Raw genomic sequence first — 13958 nt, 5'->3', positions numbered from 1 at the left:
GTACTTGATGCCTGTGTAGGTGTGTGTCAGCATGCACACACTTGAGTGTGTTTCTTTATGAAGTAAAAGAAAAATAAATCAAGGCTCAATGAAACACCTTTCCAATACAAGACACAGATGCTGTCTAGGCTGTTGTAATGAAAGTGAATGTATCAGGTTACGACATTTGAGCGAGTGAGCGTACATGTGTGATTGTGCTTATGTTGTCCTGATGTCTTGAATGTCTATAGGAGGGAAGACTTGTGTTGAAAACTCCGATGAATTAAGATAAGGATGCACACAAAAACCTGTCTCTCCCTTTATACCTTTTGTTCTCTCCTTTCTATGCTTGCTTTGAGCACAGTGCACAGTTGATACTTGGCCTTGGTTTGAAAGTCATTATTCTTGCCTTCTCTGTTCTCACCCCTAGTGACAAGCTATTTAGCAGATGTGTGCCGGTGTGACGAATGTTTTTTGCGTATCTATATTGGCTATCAGTGTATTTGCAATGATCACTCTTTGTGTTTGTCTGTTTACAAAAAGTTGGTATATTGTGTCTTGCACAGAGGGTTTTTTTTTTCAATCGCAAGGTAGCAAGAAATAGAAACATTGTCCTGTCAACCCAGGAGTTTGGTGATACACTTTTTGAATAACTTGTCCATAAAAATAGCAGTGGCCATTTTGGTGGTGAATAATTGGAGGATGTGGAAAGCAATCACGTTTCTTTTCCCTCTCCTCCTACATAAACTCAGAAAACAGCTGACAAAAATACAAATGCAAAGGACACAACTAATATCATCTGACAGTTTCTTTTCCATGATACCATCTAGCTTTCAGGTTTCCGGCTGACTTTGAGCCTACACAGGTTGAACCTTCATTTCCTGGCTGTGGGTTTGCATGTCTAACAACCAGCTTTGACGTTTTAAAGAGTTACGAGAGAACGTCGTTGGAACAGCAGTCTGGTTAAAGCCCTGACGACGCGTTGCACAAGTAATTCACTGTGACACCAATAAGGAAATCTGAGCAGTGGAGTCCACAAATTAAAACAAACCTGTCACACCCACATTATGTTTCAATTCCTAACGCAATTTTTACTGTTTTTTGAGAGACTCTGCGGCTGAATTAGATAAATAATTCAAAACAACGGGGAAATGTGGTGAAATGGATATAGTTTACCACAAAATGCTGCAAATGGGGTATTCTGAAAAATTAAACTTAGACCTGAGGGCTTGCCATTGGGTACCGTTAGTGGCAATCAGCCTATAGGCCAGACTGAGTATTGTGTCCCTGTTGAATAAAAACGAATGACAGTGGGGTAAAAAGTGGTAATAAAGTTATTTTCAGGCTTGACAGCATCCGTAGTGAGGATGTGAGAAGGGGGTCTCTGTGCGTACAACTATCCCCTGACTAATCAGTTGGATTTTGGAAATAAATGGTTGTTGCTGTAAATGTTGCGTGAAACAGAAGCAGGGTTTTTGTGTGTGTGTGCGTGTGTGTGTGTGTGATGTTAATTGATGAGAATTATAGAGAGCTGCTACTAGCACAGGGGGGATCATTACTGCTGGAGTGGAACAACTGCATTCACGGCTGTTTACTATGACACACACACACACACACACACACACACACACACACACACACACACACACGGTTTACCAGCAGTCAAAAGGAAGACAATCCTTTTGCCTCTCTCTTGTGCATCGTTTTGTTTTGTACTACAACTGTTCAGCCACACATAAAGAGTCAAGTAGGGCAATAATAGCACATTAATTCCACAGAGAGGGAAAACAGCAGCACCTGAAATCACAAACATGCTCTTAAATGAACCTCTTTTCTTTCACCCGAAATCTCCAATTTTTATTTTGGGTTGTATGATGGAGAAAAATAAACAATTTTCCCAAAGGCATTTCCCATCCTTGAGTCAGTTTGTAGGGATGAGGTGGGGGTGCTGCCACTTTGGGTTAAAGGATTTGGGTCACACTTTAACTGACTGGCTGGTATCAGAGTGGTGAGACAGAAATCCTGGAGTGGATTCTGAATTCAGATTTGTCTCCCAAATGACTGACACTTGACAGACCGACGCTGAAAGAATAAAAGACAAGTACCTCTCTCTGCAATCTGCCATCCTGACCTACATTTCCATACCCCTGGCAATATGCTCCGCTCTGTGCATGCATTCTTATATGTATGCATAGGTGTGTATGAAAGCACAGATGCATGTATGCATACTCACGGTCATACACAATCATATCCAGTGTAGGAGGTTCTCTCAATGTGTTCAGGTATTTTACAACGATAGACTCCAGACTGTGGCGTTTGTGTGTGGATACAAGAATATGAACGCAAAATCAGTGGGTGTGTTTATGCTTTCTGTCAGACTGTCATAAGGTCCTCCTGCTTTTGTCACATGAAGTCAGATTTTTCAGCCGTTCTCACATTTATAACACCTAGTGAGATTCAACAGGATTTCATAAATGACAAAAGTGACCGTCCTGTTGCATCATTACTTTAAAATTCAAAATGCAATCCATTTTTTTATCGCCAAAAAAAATGTACATTGTAAGATTTGTTCCTTGACATTACATTGTTAATGTTTTTTTATCTTTAAAAACACTTGTTTTTGTTTGCAGCATTCAGTAGAAATAACAAGAAAAACAGAGAAACACACTTATTTAGATTCACAAGCTGAACACACAAAAGATAAAGAATTGTACCTCCAATAGCCAGGGTTTGAGTTTCCGGTCTAGGATGATGTCAAAGCCCAGGATTTCAAAGCAGACACTGTCGCTCCCTGGTGGTTGGCCTGGGCGACACATTCGGTAGGCATGCAGCACGTGGGGCTCAGCCACTATTAATGTTTTCACCACCAGCTCCTGGCAGGAGACAAAGGGAGAGGCAGAAACAGAAGAGACCAACGTTTTATTTTTCATGTTGTCAGTTTCTATAATCCATAGGCTGTAGCTTTTTGATAGCTACTTTTTAAATGTCTTGATAACCTGAAAATGGAGTCATTAGGGGTCTTACTTTAACTGAAGGTTGAAATTGCAGACAAATGACTGCACCTTTAGATTCAGGGAAACACAGACAATGAATCAATCATAACACATTCTAGACCTGTAACCTACAGATATGGGAAGAGAGACAATCTGATTCCTGAATCCTTCTTTGGCTCCAAATAAGATGTCAATGTAAAATCCAAGGAGAAACTAAACATTACTGGCAACAAGGAATTATGTCACATGTATTGGCGGTAGTCCATGTGCGTGCATGCATGTGTGTGTGTGTGTGTGTGTGTGTGTGTGTGTGTGTGTGTGTGTGTGTGTGTGTGTGTGTGTGTGTGTGTGTGTGTGTGTGTGTGTGTGTGTGTGTGTGTGTGTGTGTGTGTGTGTGTTTGCATTTGTTTGCAGGCAGCTGCTGGTCTGCCCACTCTCACTGCGCAACACGGGCAAACATGTCCACCCTAACACACCAACACACAACACACAAAGCTTCCCCTCACCAGTCAAACCATGCACATACTGCTGGCCTGCAGTTTGCTCAGTCTAGTCTAACTGCTTAGTACAGGAGAAAGGTACGATGGTCTGGCCTCAGTCTGATAAGGAAGCAAAAACCACCTTCGTTTCCTATGTCACTCACACAACTCTATCCATACGTCAGCCCTTCCACCCATCTGAGCTACAGGCTGCCAAGCACAAACACTTGGTTCCACCACCACCACCAACATTTATGCCTGAAGTTCCCAGTTCTGGCTGCCATGTGTATACACATCACCTCACTCCTTATCCTGAGCTCCCAGCACTGGCCGACATCTTATACATGTACAGGCATGCCTCTTTCTTGTGGATTTAGTGCTAAAAATGTTGTGTTAAGCCTTTTTATTTCTGTGCCTTTTTATTTATGTTATTCATTGATATAAATAACATTTTTAAAAATTGGTTAAAGTTACTCTACCAGAACAAATCTTTAAGATATACTTGTCATAAAAGCAATCACTACTGCACAGAGAATAAACCAATAAACGAAAACTAGACCATTACCAGTCATTTCCACAAATTTCCAGCCCGCAATTGCCCAAATCAATCACGCCAAAGTCAATATGTTTACCAACAAACTGGATTTTGTTTAGATTGAACTGTGTTTATGTTTCAATTCTGGAATATCAAAGATGGCGTTGCAGCAGCTCACGCGGAAATATCAACAATAATTGACCCAATTCAGCCCGAAAATAAGCCAGACCTTCTCAAAGAAAGAGTGTTCAAGCCACGAGAATAGTCTTAAATGTTGCGAAACTGATCGTTGATCGTTTTTCCAGGTGCAAAATCAAGATCGACCGTACAAACGGGATCTTGCCTCGGGAACGTTCGGGGGTTTCCGATGTCAACAAACCCGGGTATGTTCTGCGAAATTTAAATGCTCGAAATACAAGTTTGTATGAGTGTAAAGACAAATTTCCTTCAGAAAGGTGTTGACAACATATTAGAGATGTACATCAACAACTAAAACTGGGTCCTAAATATTTCCATTTTCCCCCCTGTCAATTCTGGTAGAGTAACTTTAAACTAGTTTTCACACGATTTAATGAATTTAAGACACATAACAATTTAAGCTCTTTAAACTTACAGGGATCAGGGAATATATGTAATAAAGATCCTACAAAATCGAACTATTCTTATAAATGATTGACTACATTCAGACAACACATCAATAAATACTTGAGAAGCTTGTGGTGAAGAGTAGTGCCGAAAATGCATTTTTTATTTATAATTCTCAACTATAAACTTAATAAAAACTTGTGTTAATGAAACTGTTATATGCCAGTGTCTAAAAATATACCTTTCTTGTTTGTCTTTTTGGCACAAATTGTTTTGGGGATTTCTTTTTTGCCTCTGTGTGTGTTTTACCAAAAACAGCAGGCTACAAAAATGAACCCATTAGTAGTCGGACCCCGCTGTCAGAATTACACTCCCAGACAAAACCCAAAACTTTTCTACTCAACCTTTGGCCTCATACCTTCATCAATAATACCTCAATATGAAAAAGATGTCAGTGTTTCACAAGAAAAAAAACATATGCAGTCTTTTTAAACCCCACAGACAATCTTTGGGAAAACAAAATCTCTGCCTGTGACCATTGGCGGAAAGAGTCAAAGCAGCCTGCAAGGTTAGTACAGGAACAAGATGTAAGAGGAGAGATGAAAAGAAAAGAAGGGAGAGGGAGCAGAGAGCGTAAATACAGAGTGGAAACAAAGCACAGTGTGTGAGTGTGAGTGGACAGCAGTAACACCAAAGTAGTGCAACTTCTGAAGAAAGTGCAGAGAAAAAAAAAATGTGAGAGCAAAAGAAGAGGTTGATGGCCTGGCTGAGTCAGAGAGTAACACTCCAGTGTGTCACTAGGGGACAAGAAAGATGTGAGACAAAGAAAACAGTGTAAAGAAAATTACTTATTTTCTTCAGTCCACCTCTTCATTCCTGGTTCTGTTTTTCTTCTGAATTGTTTTACCCCCTTTTCAAGCATGTGAAGCCAGATGTAAAGTACACATGGTAAACTTGGAGTGAGTGTCTCTTGAACTCTGGTTTATTCATTTGAACGTTCTTTTTACTTTTTGTGTGTTTCTGTCGTTCTTTGTTTGGTACATGTTCAGAAATAAATATGCATTCATTCATTAACTTGAACAGAATAAAAGACATTTTATAGTGCTGCATTGCAGGACAAAATAGAGCAACTTGACAGATTATACAGACCTCATAGGAGAAAAGAGTGGGAAAAAAAGTTACTAATGCAAAGGTAAAACTCCGGGAATTGGAAGGTAACAAAATGTGAAGGTTGATGAAAAGAAGAAATATAAACTTGTGCTGAGTAGAGAATAATGGGATTTCGTTATGAACTTCAGTATTGGTAGGATTCAAGCAGACCACAAAGCTGACAAAAGCACTGACAGATGACACATCCAGAGTGGGTAGGGACTGAGGGACAAAGACTCAAAGTCAAAAAGAAATAAACAACAAATAGTCATTCAGAAGGGAAACAGAGTCGGGAATGAAGAGGTAGACTGAAATAAAAGAAGCAACTAGTGAAGAAGCCACATCAGAAATATAGGTGGCTAGGATCTGGCATGTGGGGCATTTATGGTCAGCTGCGTGTGCATACAGCATAACTTTATGCGTGCACGCGTGTGTGAACATGAATGCACGAATGTCTATGTATGTCTATGTATGCGGGTCCTGACCTGTATCTGTGGGTCTAAGTTCGTTATGTTAAATTGCAGAAGCATAAATAGGATTTTTAGAAAAAAATAATAGAACAAATCAGATTCAATCAGATCAGGTTAATGTGTTTGGTCGAGCTTAGAGTAGTGGCCAGATAAAGAGAGCGCACCCTCCAGGAATGATGTTTTCTCTAATGTCTTCCTGCAGTTACAGTAAATAAGCTCACTGAATCAATGTCATAACAAATCATATCAAACCTCAGCTGGTTCACTTGTGTTAAGTCCAACCTATATTGGTGAGAAAAGTATGTGTATATATGGAGCGTTACAGATGCGGATGCATTCGGTTGTTGTTAGCGTTTGTGGAGTGTTTTGTTATTGTTCGACATTGTCCTTTCTGTTGGGGAAGAACTAAGGTAGCACATCTGCATGTAATAGTATCTGTGTTTGCATTTGTATGAGTGAACTACCCACGTACAGAGACATCTCCCCAGAACTTGGCCACGTCATAGTCGTTGGTACGGAGGAACTCTGTGAACCAGGAGATGGACCTCTTGCTGCCTTTGTCCACTGTCTCATCGCGCTCAAAGTTCTCATTGTGTTTGTTGACTGAGTAGTTGGTCAGATGCATGTAAAGCTGGCTCTGTATAGACAAAAATGAATTAGTTAGTGTAAAACGAGTCAACATTTTTTCATACATTTTTCACAACATCAAAAATTGAAATCTGCAGAGCAGCAATAAATGTAATTTGCTCCAGATGGCATGTTTTGTTTGTTGGTGAGTGACAATTTTACTTTTTTTCATTTTCCTTGGATCCCTTTATTCACTTGCGATCCTGAAGAAAACAAACTTCTTTCACCTCAGTCCTACTCCCACCTACCATGCAGTCATATCTGATTATTGCTTAGCACAACCACATTCAAATCGCTGTCTCATAGGAGGATGCAAATTACAGTTAAGCATGAAGACTCAACAGTTTACCAGTAAACAATATAAAATATGGGCTGTAACAATGTCTTGAAAAATATACAATTGAAATTATCAGATCCATTATGCATTTGATGAAATTCAACCATTAGTCTCAAGTTTCTCTTCTACAAGGTGATATCCTCAGATCCCATTTTGTCTCACCAACTGTTCAAAATCCCAAATTCAAAACCAGAGTTCTAACTAATGTGACATACTCATTTTCTCTTGATCACCCATCCGATAATTTGGTTATGCTACAAAGTATAAGCCTACAATACAATGCCATATATTTTTCTCCAGAACAATAAGTGCAAACACAATGGCGAACATGCAAAAATATCCTAAAAAGTAGAAGAGGATGTGGTATAGTGAAATAAATTAGGTCATTGTGTGACCTGGTCGTATCCAAAGCTGTGTTTTAAAATATTCTTAGTTGATAATGTTGGGCTGGCTGAATTTTACTACTAATACAGAGTATAAAAGTACCGTAATATTACCACAATAAATGAGTTATAGTCACTTAGTTTTCCATATATATACTGTATAGCAGTTTCTACTTTGTATGTCACTTGTTGCTCTTCTTAAATTGTGTTTGGAAAACCCACTTTGCCTTGCCACATTTTTGGTGCATGAAACAGTCAAACGGTCAAATAAATCCCTCAACCACATGATTAAAGTGTATAAAACCTCAACAGTCCCATATTATACAGTTTTTCAAAAATTTCATATAGGTCTCATAGGTGCCGCGTCGGGTGGTGGATCGGCCATAAACGATGGATTTATTACGTGAAACGGCGTTCTTGTGTGGACAGGCCCTTAGAAGCAGCCCGTCCTACAAGGGCCACGGTTATCAGCAGTAACAAGCTCATGGCTAAAATGCATAATTCAATGCTTGACTATACAGTTAGCGATTGTGTAATGCTTGTTGTATCCCTCTCTTTAAACGCCATCCCTCATATTCTGAGACAACACATCCTTGTCCTTAGCCTAAAAGTTAATAACTGTGTGACTGCAGGCCAATTCAGTCGCTGATGGGTGTCTGGGAGCCACTCTCTGTGGGACTGATCATCCATCTCTACGGAATGACTCCCTCTATCATGTGCCACAGACTAAGACAATGCACACTTGTGTCACGAGAGGCATGCAGCCTGTCTATGTGTATGTGTTCATATTTTAGATGAGCATCTCTCCTGATAGGAAGCTGTGCATGTGTGTTGTGCGTGTCAGCATGTACGTGTGTGTGTGTGTGTGTGTCCCATCGTGAGCAAACAGACTGTGCTTCACCAGGTGCAGCACCTCAAGGCAAATATGAGCGGCTTGATAATACAGGAGACATCTGGCATGTGGACATCTATGCTCAGCTGTGTGCATACAGTATATCGGTCTGTGTGAATGTCCATGCATTACACAGTGTAACCTGTGTTTGTGGGTCTACTTTGATTGTACTAAATCGCAGAAGCATAGATACTAATCAATTTGGTGTGTGTGTGTGTGTGTGTGTGTGTGTGTGTGTGTGTGTGTGTGTGTGTGTGTGTGTGTGTGTGTGTGTACACAGGTTTGGGGGGGGGGGGGGGGGCTCACCAAGTTGGATTCACTGGGTGCATGGTACTTCTCTGTGCCCATTCTGACCAGGCCATCGTTGTACAGGAATATGCGGAGCGGATCACAAGACGTGACGAGGACATAGATGCGGAGGTCAAACTTGTAGCCCTCCATCAGGAAGGGCTTGTCCAAGTACTCCTGAACTATAAAGTGCTCCTGCACTGGCAGCTTCTCGCAGTTGCGGATAAGTGAGATCCTGGATCGACAGAAACGTTATTAATCCTCAGTGGAATTATGGCGTCGTCAGCAGCATAATAAAATATGGGATAGTAAAGACAAAAAAAGATAATTAAAAAAATGATAGATGGGACCATAGTAGAGGCCATGAACAAGACTAATAACATTGGCACTGTTTTATATACATGTTGGAGCAAACAAGACACAGATTTTATGGTTTCAAATGTAATATTTCATTACAAAGTCATTTGGAAAAGTTGGAGACATAATTATGGTGTGACACATATCTCGTACTATTAATCTTTACAACCCTAGAATAACTTGGGACTTCTGCTTTTTTTAATTACTGGATAATACCATAATCTTAAGCATCATATGGAGTTAGAGATTAAAGCTATGTCCATGCTTTGAAACAATAATTTCAACACTTACATAGGACATTTAGCCTTCAACTGAGAGTGGTAAAGAAATTATGGTATTCATGTGACCTTCTATTGGCATACAGCCCTGGATGAAAAAAATAAATAAATGCAAATTGGTGTATAGACAATTCCTCCTTTTGGGGAAAGGCGTTTGGCTCTGTCAAGCCATTTATACAAATTGTGTTACCATTTCCTTATCTTGCATGTCCTATCAAATTCTTTCAAATGCATGCAAGCATTCAGAGACAACACAAATGATGGTTTGTCTCACCCAAACTCTTAATACATGCTGTGGACATTTTTGTTTTTTTAAGTAAAACTTCAGAGCAGTGCATCAAATGATCCATCAAATGTTTTTTGGGTTGTTTTTTTTAAACTGTGAGCAGGTTAATAGGAGTGGACATTGTGCTCTGTTTTAAACTACTTTAATCTATTTGCTTTGGTCTCATGTCAGGGGCGCTCAAGTCTTACAGTCCACAGACCCTTACTAGCCCAAGACTCCAGAATGAGGTGCATTGGTTTCTGTACATCCATGAGGGGATTTCTGTCATTTTTCTTTTTTAACTGTGCGTCTGAAAGGGAGCGGCTGTCTGAATGTGTGTACTGAGGGTGAGGGGTCATTTATAAACAATCCTCCACTATGTAGAAGCAAAGCAACTGACCTGTGTCACAATCACTCATAGTTCAGGTTGACTTGGGCTAAATTGGTTACATGCGTGACCAGGAAGGCTCCATTACACACTTGCAAGCATGCGCACAGCACACACACAAACACTCAGCCAAGATGTAATGACTTGATTGTTTAATTCATACAGCTAGAGGTATGGGATATCGCGGCACCAAGCTACCAGAGGGCAAACATTATTCTGGCTTCTGTAATCAAAGTAAGAACGTACAGTACCCCGAGAATGAGAGCAGTGCAGCCTTGGTTGTTGTAACTTCATAAAATAATTAACATGCTCAGTAAGCTCTAATGAAGCAAAAACACTGAAATGTAGTTGGAAAACTTCAAATGAGGCTTAATAAATAAAAAAATAAACAGATTAGGATCAGGTATTATTTTCCAAAGAATAATAAACTAACAAAATATTATTTTAACTCTGTGTCCATTCCCTAACGAGTTGGATAAACTCCTCCCAGTGTAGGTACTCTTCAGAGTAAAACTATTGGTTTTATTTGGGTTCATAAAACAGTACTTCCAAATGTCATCTGAGTTGTATTTTAGAAAAGGCTTCATTGGTCTCCTTATCACAGTGGTTGAACAGAAAAGAGCAGGAAGTCATTTGGAGCCTGATCAACAAGCTGAGGGGCCGCCCTAACAGACAGCAAGCTGACTGATGAGGACAGGGTTAACAGTGTTAGTTAGTTGAGTAGAAATAGCAGAGGAGAAGTCGACGTGATTGATGAGCTGCAGTGTCAGATAATCAAGGCCCACTCTCCCCTGCCTATTTAATTTGCCACCGGAGGGGATCTCGCCGTTTTAAGCTCCACACACGCTTTTATTTTGTTTCCCCTTATAATAAGCTGGGCTTCAGACACAAACAATAACTTCATTTAGTTGGCCGACAGAAAAATAAATTACAGGGGGTAGAGATAACTTAATTTCCTGCCGCGTCACACCGTGCAAAAAAAAAAAAGAGAAAGAAAAGAAAAGAAAAATCTAATCTTGTGAGCCGCCTGCTGTTGAGTGGTCGAGCTAAACTCATCATCTTTCATATTCTTAATGTATTGCAATAATTCAGCCTTTGCTGCCTTTTATTCTTTAATAAATAAGGGCTTAGTGCAGCATGGAGGATAAGTAATGCTCACATTATACCAGAAAGGACAAATTCAAAGAGAATAACAGGGAGAGTTGAGGCACACTGAGCTATTTCTACTTCAATATCTCCACCTATTGGTGCCACAGATGAAGGCACTCAAAATTATTTCTTCATATTTCATACCCAAGGGAATTGCATTTTAAAGAATAAGTCCATAAAAAAATATTGCACGATCTGAAAAATTGGAACAGATTCCAAAGTGCTCCAACGACATATGTGAGATGTAAGCATACATATTCATTTTAAAGCATAGTGAATTTCAAAAATATATTTACTGTTGTGCCACTCTTTGAGTTATTTATTTAATTTATGAGACTGAATTATCTGAATCGATGAAATTGGAACCACTTGATATTTTCACTTCATCTGTTTTGTCTGAGAGTCCTCGACCCCCTGAAGATCAGCGGAAAACCTATTCAGCTTGAGTACCATATAAGTATCTGTGGCACAAAATTATACAATCAGTTAAAAAGATTGTAAAAGAGACAAGGGAAAGAGAGAGGGAAAAAAAAAACAAAGAAAGGTGGCATTACCAGGAGCGAGGTATTGGGGGTAGACCTCATTTTATTTGACAAAACACAACGAGCAACCTGGACAGATCAAAGGCCCATCCGGGTTTTCCTAATCCTATTTAAATCATTTAGAAACTATAAATAGCCATTCTTGAATTAATGTCAAAAACAACATCACAGTCTTGAAACTTAATTGTATCTTGTACTCAAAAGTAAAGACCCAACAGGTTGGACTGGATTTTAACTGAATTTACAGCTGTGTCAAATAAATAAAAGTCATTTTGCAATGCTTGCACTTCTGTAAAAACCTGGACTAAGTTAGTGAATACTTAATGATTTCAGATAAAGTAGTCAACATATGAAATGGAAAATGTGACATGATAACTAAAGATTGGCTTTTAGCCTATGAAAGTATAAAATATGTTTTCAGGTACCACCGCCAGCTCATCTTTTCAGAAAGTGAAGCCATTCAGGGACAGAGTGCCCTGCAGCAGCCTTCTGTGTCCATTCTCTAGTCTGACCCATCTCTGCTGATGGTGCTTCATAAAAGAATCCCATAACCACATGTGGAGACCACAGAAACAGGGAACCTTGTGTGTGTGTGTGTGTGTGTGTGTGTGTGTGTGTGTGTGTGTGTGTGTGTGTGTGTGTGTGTGTGTGTGTGTGTGTGTGTGTGTGTGTGTGTGTGTGTGTGTGTGTGTGTGTGTGTGTGTGTGTGTGTGTAACCTGGGATTTATGATCAAGGACGCTGACATTCACCACACCCTCTCAGTTCAAAAGCTCAATCTGGTCCAAACCATAATTCTATTTCCATAGACACAAATGTCAGGGTTGCAAACTTCTTATTGTCTTGTCCTGTTGTGCTTGTCCCCTGTTTGCTCTACTGCCAACAATTTTTTTTTTTTTTCACTCTGCATCTTCCCAACCATTCAGTCTCACCCCGTCGATGTCAGTCAGTGTGAATAGACAATGGGGTACGTGCTAGCCTCTGACCTACCCATGACCCATGGCTCCGTTGGCAGGTTTGACAATGAAGGTCTTCTGCTTGCGCTTCCTGCGCAGCTCTTGGACATAGTTTTGGAACTGCGTGTACTCAGCAGGGAAGATCCACGTTTTGGGTATGAAGCTGTACTCTTGAGGCTGGCACTTGACCATTCTTGAAATATTTAGAAAAGGGACAGTGGGGAAGAAATGTAAATTTTTAGAATACTCCATCTTAGACTTGTCATTTCTAACATTTTAAGGATTTTTTTTTTTTTTTTTATTTGGTGCTCTTTTTTCTTTTCATGCATATGCAACTAAAGCGAAGTATCTTATTTGGCGTTAAGAAAAACAGAAAACTTACTTGGACATGTTCCTTGCAAGGCAGTCTTTACGGCAGATTTCGCCCATGCCAGGGAAATGGTTAATTCTCTGCAGAGGGACAAGCAGACATAATAATGTTGTTAGGGCCATTACGCCACTCAATTCCAATCCCACCCCTTCATAAAAATGAGCACATTAAAGGCAGCAACCTGAAGTGAGCTTACAACGTTCTGACATTTATGCCCAATTACAGACTCAAAACAAAAAGGTGACGCTGAGACCTTTCTCAACCCTTATTTAGTTTACCATGTTTTTTTGTTTTTTTTGATACTTTAAAAGGTTGGGGAGGGAAGAGGCAGGAAAAAAAAAAAAAAAGATCAATCTCAACTCAGAGGGGCCAAGGTAATTGGTTCTGCATCGCAAGCTCCTGCAGTGACAGTTGAATGAATTGCTTTGAATGCGCTGAAAGGAGGGTGGAGGCAAAAAAAAAAAAACTCTGGGTTTTCTGTATTCTTTGACCAAATGAGCCTGAACAGGGACGTTAATTAGGCTCGTATGAGCTGAAAGTTGACAGCAAACTCTCACAGTACATCACTAAGGAGGGAAAAAAATAAAAGAGAGAAAAAGGGTGAGAAAGAGAATGCGTGATTATTATCCAAATGAGACAGTTGTAATTATGGATTCGGAAGAGATTGTATAATTATGCCAAAGCCGTGGGATTACAAGGCTTGTGAGGGCAAATCAAACCCAATTTTTGAGGGTCTTCTACTTTTGCGGCGAACAATTATCTTATGAAGCATCCCAGTGGCATGACGGGAAAAAAGAAGCACCAAATCACCGGATGCATGTGAAACATTGGCCACAGTGCTACATGTTAATCTGTTACAACATTTGTTATATTCAATTTACTTAGCTGAGCTCTTGCTCATCATGCCATACGCTTTCTGACTAACCAGTGATTCAATC

General features: G+C 39.9%; 1 protein-coding gene across 1 annotated transcript in view; it reads right to left on the bottom strand.

Annotated features, from left to right (window-relative positions):
* ttll7 (tubulin tyrosine ligase-like family, member 7) overlaps positions 1 to 13958 on the bottom strand; it is a gene marked incomplete at both ends in the record, with an annotated part of 66293 nt that overhangs the window by 48634 nt on the left and 3701 nt on the right. Inside the window, 5 exons of the mRNA XM_080472700.1 lie at positions 2694 to 2852; positions 6663 to 6827; positions 8736 to 8952; positions 12685 to 12843; positions 13033 to 13100. Of these exons, the coding sequence (XP_080328826.1) occupies positions 2694 to 2852; positions 6663 to 6827; positions 8736 to 8952; positions 12685 to 12843; positions 13033 to 13100 (768 nt within the window). The remainder of the gene's footprint in view (positions 1 to 2693; positions 2853 to 6662; positions 6828 to 8735; positions 8953 to 12684; positions 12844 to 13032; positions 13101 to 13958) is intronic.

The sequence above is a fragment of the Lipophrys pholis genome (assembly GCF_963383615.2).
Source record: "Lipophrys pholis genome assembly, chromosome: 10".
Taxonomy (NCBI): Eukaryota; Metazoa; Chordata; class Actinopteri; order Blenniiformes; family Blenniidae; genus Lipophrys; species Lipophrys pholis.
This window is presented reverse-complemented; position numbering and strand designations above follow the sequence as displayed.